General features: G+C 65.8%; 1 protein-coding gene across 2 annotated transcripts; it reads left to right on the forward strand.

Moving 5' to 3' along the window:
* Positions 1 to 88: 88 nt before the first annotated feature.
* Positions 89 to 2,673, forward strand: LOC310885602 (retinol dehydrogenase 8-like). 2 transcript variants are annotated; one of them, XM_083809144.1, is made up of 6 exons: positions 128 to 457; positions 531 to 692; positions 1,125 to 1,304; positions 1,376 to 1,469; positions 1,550 to 1,733; positions 2,198 to 2,673. In XM_083809144.1, the coding sequence occupies exons 1-6, from the start codon at positions 361 to 363 to the stop codon at positions 2,435 to 2,437; spliced, it is 957 nt and encodes a 318-aa protein (XP_083665270.1). In that variant the 5' UTR covers positions 128 to 360; the 3' UTR covers positions 2,438 to 2,673. The 2 variants fall into 2 exon arrangements, with proteins under 2 accessions (XP_083665269.1, XP_083665270.1); XM_083809143.1 differs by having other exon boundaries at positions 89 to 457; positions 531 to 1,304.
* Positions 2,674 to 7,673: the final 5,000 nt, after the last annotated feature.

Below are 7,673 nucleotides of genomic sequence, written 5' to 3' on the forward strand. Positions count from 1 at the left end.
CCGTTTCTCCCTCTCCCAAGTCAAAAAAATCAGAAGCCGTGCACATCCGGGGGTGTTTTTTTTTTGGGGGGGGGAGGGGGGGGGTCTGTCCCTGCTGTCCCCTCCATGGCCAGGCGCGTGGCTGGCAGCGTCCCCGCACCCGCTGTGTCCCCGCAGTGCCCCACGTCCCCGCACAAAGACCCCTCTGTGCGCCCCGGGCACCACGTGCGGCTCAGCCACGCGGCCCCAGCAAATCCCCGGGTTGGGGGGGGGAGATTAATAGCGGACAGTGGGGGATTAAAGGCCAGGATTTGGGGGGGCCAGGGCCGGGCCAGCTGCTATTAAAGCCCCGGGGCCGGGGAGCGAGGCCAGGGCCCCGCCATGGCTCCCAGGACGGTGCTGATCACCGGCTGCTCCTCCGGCATCGGGCTGGCGCTGGCCGTGCGGCTGGCGCGGGACAAGCAGCGCCGCTTCCGAGGTGAGCAGGGGGGGCGTCCCTGCACCGGGGTAGGGGGGGTCCCGTGCTGGGGCTGAGCCCCCTGTGCCCCCAGTCATCGCCACGGTGAGGAACGTGTCTCGGAGCGGGGCTCTGGTGGCGGCGGCGGGGCCGGCGCTGGGCCGGACGCTGGAGATCAAGCAGCTGGACGTGTGCGACGAGGGCTCCATCCGCGCCTGCCTCGACAGCATCCCCGGGCGCCACGTCGATGTCCTGGGTGAGCCCCGGGCCCCCCCCGCGTGTCCCACCGGCACCCTGCAGCGGGGACCGTGGTCCTGGGGACGTGCCGTGCACCAGGGACCCTCGGTGCTGGGGCCACCCCATGCACCAGGAGCACCCCGCGTGGTGGTTACCCCATGTATTGGGGACCCTCCATGCCCCGGGGACCCTCCATCCACCCAGTGCTGGGGACCCTCAGCACCAGGGCCACCACACGCAGCAGGGACCTCTGGGTCAGGGGTACCCCATGCGCTGGGGACCCTCCACGCTAGGGACACCCCGCACCAGGGTCCTTTTTTGCCAAGGACACCCTGTGCCATGGGGACACCCTGTGCCAAGGGGACACCCTGTGCCAAGGGGACACCATGCTGGGCACCCCCCCTGGGCACTGGGGACCCCTGCCCGGTCCTGATGCCCCTGCTGCCCGCAGTCAGCAACGCCGGCGTGGGGATGATCGGGCCCCTGGAGTGCCAGAGCCTGGCCGCCATGCAGGGCCTCATGGACACCAACTTCTTCGGCCTCGTCCGCCTGGTGAAGGAGGTGCTGCCCGACATGAAGCGGCGCCGCAGCGGCCACATCGTGGTCATCAGCAGCGTCATGGGCCTGCAGGGTACGGGGGGATGGGGTGCCCGGCGGGTCCTGCCCCCCCAGCACAGCCCCACCGGCCCCCTCCTCACCCAGGCATTGTCTTCAACGACGTCTACGCGGCCTCCAAGTTCGCCGTGGAGGGCTTCTGCGAGAGCCTGGTGGTGCAGGCGTTGCGCTTCAACGTGGCGTGAGTGCCCGGGGGGGGCGGTGGGGCTGGGGCGGGGGGGGCTCAGCCACCAGCGTCCCCAGCGCCCCCTCCTCTGGCAGCATCAGCCTGGTGGAGCCGGGGCCGGTGACGACGGAGTTCGAGGCCAAGGTGTACGAGGAGGCCGAGCGCGCAGACTACTCGCAGACTGACCCCGAGACCGCCGAGATCTTCACCAACCTCTACCTGAGGAACTCCAAGGACGTCTTCGCCAGCCTGGGGCAGAGCCCCGAGGACATCGCGGAGGTGATGGGTGCACCTGCCTGGGTGGGCTGGGCTGGCCATGAGAGCTCAATTAGTGCTAATGAGGAGCAGCGATCACAGCTGGACTGCCTGGGCTGGCTCCTTCCCGACCCTGAGGTCCCCAAGCTCTGACCTGCTGGGGCTGAGCCCTGCTGGGGATGGAGACGGGGACGGGATGGGAATGGGGATAGGATGGGGATGGAGATGGTGGGGATGGGGATGGGGATGGGATGGGGATGGGGATGGGATAGAGATGGGGATGGGATGGGGATGGGGATGGAGATGGGGATGAGGGTGGGGATGGGGATGGAGATGATGGGGATGGGAATGGGATGGGAGTGGGGGTGAGGATGGAGATGGAAATGATGGCCTGGGGCTGAGGAGGGGCTGGGATTGGGGACGGAAACAGGCATGGGGACAAGGAGGTGACGGGGTCAGGCAGGGGATAGTAACGTCCCCGTGCGCAGCACACGCTGCGGGTGATCGAGGCGGCCCGGCCGCCCTTCCGGCACCAGACCAACGCGGCGTACACGCCGATGGCCGCGCTGAAGCACGCCGACCCCAGCGGTGCCCTGATGACCGACGCCTTCTACAAGCTGGTCTTCAAGTACGACGCGATGCTGCGGCTCGGCCTCCGCGCCATCCGCCTGCTGCGCTGGAAGGCCCAGAAGGTGCAGGCGGGCGCCCGGCTGCTGGGCTTCAAGTAGCGCCCGCGGCCCCCGAAGGGTGGTCCGGGAGGTGTCGGTGGGGGGGGGGGGGGGTCTGCTCGGTGGCGAGGGGCAAGCGGGGCCAGGACCCGCGCGGTTTCACTTCCTGCTCCCGGCCCGAAATAGCACCCACGGCGGCCGTATTAAAATCGGGAGTGGTATTTTTAACCAGCGCCGGGTGAAAAAGCGCAGCGGCTTCCTCCGAGAGTGCAGCGGCCGTGACGGGGCTGGGAAGGGCTGGCAGCTGGCCCCCCCCCCGCTCCTCACCTCGCCACCCCCCTCCCCGGGGGCACCTGGCCGCCCCCCCCCTGCCCAGCCCCTACACCCCTGGGCACGCAATGCCACGACCCCCCCACCCCACCAGCCTCCTTCAGCCATCAGTGAAGGCTGCGGCTCCCCCCCCCAGCCTCTGCTGCAGGGTTGGCATTGCACCACGGTGGGGTGCGGGGGGTCCCACACGATGGGGGAGCTTCCCCCCCCCCCCCAGGTGCCATCCTGTGCCAAGCCCCACAGCACTGGGACATGGCGGGGGGGTTGCAGGGCACCTCACTGCTGGGTGCAGAGGGTGCAGGAGCTGCTGCAGGGACGGGAGCTGTGTGCACGGGGTGCACGGGGTGCACGGCGCGTCCGCAGGGTGCAGGGTGGGTGCACGGCGCAGGGGCTGGTGCAGAGCTGCTGCGGGCGCAGGGTGGGTGCAGCGTGCACGGCGGGGTGGGTGCTGGGACAGCGGGGAAGGGGGGGATGTAGCGGGGGGGGGGGGGGAAGCAACCGGTGCCGCCCCCCCCCCCGGCTGGGCGCGGGGCGCTGGCGTGTGGGCGCCTGGCGTGACTGCGCCCGGGAGGTGAGCGCAGGGGGAAACCGCAGGGAGGCCCCGGCATGGTTCAGCGCCGCGCGCTTCTCAGAAGCCTTCCTGGCTCCCGCCGCGCTTCCCAGAGGGTGCAGGATGGTGCAGGGATGCACGCGGGGCGCAGGAGGGGGGGGGGGGGCACGCGGGGCAGCCCCCTCCCCAAAGCCCCCAACCACCACCAGCCCCGTGGGGCCGGCGGCAGCCTCAGCACCAGGCACCGAGCACCGGGCACCGGGTCCTGGCCCATGCCACGCACGTGGCCCCCTTCCCCCCGAGTCCGGATGGTTCCGGGCACTCTGGGGACAGGATGGAGGAGGAAATGTGGTTGATTTTTTTTTTTTTTTTCATGATTTCTCCCCCCCCACACACACACATCTTGCACAAGTTAATGACAAAGCGGCCGTGGGGACAACGGCCCCCCCGTGGTTATGGCAACGGCGCAGCACCTGCGGGACGTGCAGGGGTGACATCAAAGCCGGCGGCGGAGACGCAGCCTCCCCCTGCTGCGGTTTCTGCAGATTTGACTAACTTTCTCCGCTCCGGGGGGCAGGGACGGGGGGGGGGCTGCACTTGGCCCCAGGGAACAGCGAGGGGGGGCCCCCGGCTGCAGCTCAGCAGCACAGAGCCGTGGGGAACGGGGCAGAGGGAGGCCAGGCCCCACGGGATGCCCCCAGCCCCAAGGAAGCAGCAGTGGGGCAGCTCCCAAGGACGGGGTGCAGGATCAGCCCCAACGCCCCTCGCAGCAGAGCCGGGGGTGTCCACAGGCCTTGTCCCCCGCCCCAGTTCATCCCCAGCCTCACTTCCAGCTGCTGTGGGAAGGGGCAGCAGAGCAGCAGGAGGCCAAATCTGGAGCTGGTGTGGGCTGGCTGGGGGCACCAACAGCGGCCGAGGAGCCATGGCCCGGCCGCGGAGCATCGTCGCCATCCCACCCCAGCCACCGCGGGCGCAGGGTGGGGGCTCTGCCCCGGAGAGGGAAGCAGGCTCGGCTATAAACAATCGTCTGCCGGGACTTTCCTTTCCCCGCGTGTGACGACTGCCAGCTGCCCCCCGCACTCTCGCTCCCCCGAGGATTTCGCTGGCTGCCCAGGTGCGCCGGCTCGCTGCGATGCAAATGCGGCGCCAGATATAACCCCGCCGAGGGGACGGCGCGGCGGCGCGGCACGCGGCTCCCGGGGGGCACCGCTTCCCTCCCGGGGTGGCGAGGGGGGGGGCATCAGGCGTGACGTGAACCCGCTGCCCCCGCCGCACTGGTCGCAGCCACTGCCCCAGGCCCCTCGGGGGTGCCGGTGCCGGGCACGTGGCCGGCTGCAGGGAGCACCCAGAGGTGCCCCCCTCCCCGTCCGCCCCAGGGGGAGGCGCAGAGGTGGCCCCCCCCGAGCACCCCGCAGCTTTTGGGGGACACCTCGAACCCTGAGGAGGTGCCAGACGGGATGGTGTGGAGCAGCTTGACCCAGAATCGGGACAAAAAGGAGGTGGTGGTGGCTGTGGCACCATTCTCCTTCGCCTCCTGGAGCTCCCCGGGGGGAGCCGGAGCGCGGCCGGGATGCTCGGGATGCGGCTCAGCGCCGGGCAGGGTTTGACGGGATTTTTCATGCGTTATGCAGCGTGTTTCGACACGACGGGGCAAACAAGTTCCTCTCTGCCCTATCATAATTACAGCGTATCAGACGATAAGGATCTCTCTGTCATAACACCAACTGAACTCTTGTATAAGACTGGTGCTTTAGAGGGGGTTTGGGTCTGGGCACTGAGGTTTTTTTTTAGTGTCAAAACAGCCCGTATTCAGGGAAAAGCCAGGCCAGGGATGCACCAGGCTGTGGGATTCAAGGCCACAGGTCCCTGCTTCTGAGCCCCTTGGCTGGCACGGGGCTGTCGGTGCTGGAAAGGTTTCACCCCATCCTTCAGCGAGCAGCCTGCCTGCGCGACAGCGAGGGGCAAACACCTCCAGCTGCTTGCGTCTCACCGAGGCTAGGGAGGAAGTGAAGGTTGAAGAAAGGCAGGATGGATCCTCCGACTGCCTTTTTTTTCCTTTCCCTTTGTTTCAAGTGTGCCCAGCTTGTGGTAGGTGTCAGGAGAGCACGAGCTAAGTGTGACCACCACCAACCTGCTAGGGCAGGGGCTAAGGAAGGGCTGCAGGAGGCTGGCGGGAGCCCCCGGCGTGTTTCTGTCTGTCCGGTGCCCCCCAGAAAGCCCGAGCCCACCGGCAGCTGGAGCAGCCGCACGTCCCAGGGCAGGTCCAGCCGCCCCAGGCCTGAGCACCGCCTTCTCTCCATGCTTTGCGGGGGCATCCCCCTGCGTTTTACAGGGTAAACCATCAATTTCCAGAGGAAGCAGCCAGGCAGGATGGACCCAAGGGGCGCGTGCCCCTTCCCCACACCGCTGGGAGGAGACCCGCGTGCCTGCAGCACCTTTGGGCACGCCGGGCATCACCTGCAGACGCTCGGGATCCCAGGCACAAACCCAGCCCCGAGTATTTTCCACGGCTGCAGCTCAGCCCCCAGCCCTGACGCGAGCTGCAGTGCTCCTCGCGCTGCTGCCGGAGCCCGGTTTCGCTATTGCTGTGCTCAGCAGCGGCGGGGCGAGGAGGGCGCCGCTTCCTCCACGCGGCGAGGAGTGCGTCCCGAGGGCTGATCCTGCTGCCCACAGGCACGCTCACGCCAGCTCCTGGGGAATCCTGCGGGAATGGACCCCCCTCTACCTGGGCAAACTGGAATTGTCCCCCCCACGCTCCCCGGATACTTGTCCTGCGCTGGTTTGGGGACACGAGGAGCGCACGCCCTGTGTCGGGGAAGGGCAGCTTCCCTCAGCCCGCGTCGGTCCCCACTAACCAGCAGAGCGACGATGCCCCTTCTCAGCGCCTGGAGGAGCAGACCGCGTTATCTCTACACCTCGGAGCGTTTCGGCGCCCCGCTGCAAAGCCAGCTGGCGCTCTGCTAACCGCAGCCGCCGCGGTCAGCCTGGCAGCCCCACGCAGAGGCACCACAGCTACGCGCTGGGTGCAGGTTTCATGCAGCTCTTTGATTCGCAGATCCACAGGGCGACAGACCCCCCCCGGCACCCAGGAACTGCTCCTCTGGACCGCTCCTGTTAATTTAACAGAATTTGGCATTTATGTTCTAGATCTGAGCACTGTTATTACCTCTGCTTCCACGGCTGTAAGGAATGAGCTTTGGCCAGGGGAGAGCACTGAAGCACAGGGCAGCAGCTCAGGCCCCTTTCACTATCAGGTACATGAGAGAATTTATCGGAGTTCAAAACATTTCCCTAAGGTTTTAAGCACCAAAGACTCAGTTCTTACTGCTAAAATCCAGTTTCCTGAGCCTCCTCCCTGCTGCCTGGTGGTTAGGAATAAGCTGTCAGCAAATTAAGAAACTAAGTGAGACAGAAGAAACAGCTGCTGGAGCACGCTGCGAGAGACTGGTCCACGTAGAACTTGGTTTCACACTGAAATAACCAAACGAGGAGGGGAATTAATCAAGCTCACAACACAACGAAGTGTTTTTTTTCCTGTTCTTGCGTGTCAGGTGATTTGCAAAGCCCTTCCTCTGCGCTCAGAGACTGAGCGGTGCCGGGCCGTGGAAGGGGGCTCCCCGCTGCCGGTGCCTGGCCCCGCTGCCCAGGCACAGGGTGGGCTTCGGCCCCACTGCGGGGAGCCGCAGGGACACGCTTGGGAAGCGCTTAGCGAGCAACACACAGCAGATAAATGCATACAAATACTTATTTTTTTAATAGATTTTCAACTGGGTTGAAATTCCACAATATGCCATTGTTCAACAGCAAAGCTGTAACGAGGTTACCGCTCGTTAACTCCAGAGAGCACAGGCTGAACCCAAACAAGTTCCCTCTCTCTAACACACCGCGCTGCCCGGGTAGTGGTGGGAAAGCGGCGCCTGCTGGGCCTGCTGCTGCCACAAGCTCCGTCCTTCCCTTCAAACAACCTGGCAGCATCGCTCATGCCGAGCTTCCCGGAGGCTCCGTGGTCGATTGCTCACCTTGTCGGGGAAGCAGGGGGAGGTGGCAGAAGCTCTGCCTAGCAGTAAGTGAAGAGCGGGAGTAATCTGAAGAGTGTTTTCAAGGATTCGGTAGCGACGTGAGACAGAAACCGGTGGTGCTGCATGACATACATTCAGCAATCTGGGGAGCTTCCTGTGCAAACGACGAATTACGTTTTGCTATGTGTGACATTATTCATTTCTGCTGAACCGTGAGGAGCGTTTTCACCAGCCGCGGCGTACGTGCAGCAGTCGCCTCCCCCATGAAATGGCAGCACGAGGGATGGAGTTACAGAACAATTCACGCTGAAGCTGGACACTGGCCTAAGCCTTCCCAAGCCCCAGCCGCTGCCCAAACGCCGTCCTCGGGTGATCGGGGTAAGCCCTTTGTGAAACT

The sequence above is a fragment of the Anser anser genome (genome assembly GCF_964211835.1).
Source record: "Anser anser genome assembly, chromosome: 23".
Classification (NCBI taxonomy): Eukaryota; Metazoa; Chordata; class Aves; order Anseriformes; family Anatidae; genus Anser; species Anser anser.

Coding starts and splice junctions, on each gene's coding strand:
- LOC310885602 (XM_083809143.1), top strand. CDS start 361: ATGGCTCCCAGGACGGTGCTGATCACCGGCTGCTCCTCCGGCATCGGG. Junction 458..530: donor CAAGCAGCGCCGCTTCCGAG/GTGAGCAGGGGG, acceptor CTGTGCCCCCAG/TCATCGCCACGGTGAGGAAC. Junction 1,305..1,375: donor CAGCGTCATGGGCCTGCAGG/GTACGGGGGGAT, acceptor CTCCTCACCCAG/GCATTGTCTTCAACGACGTC.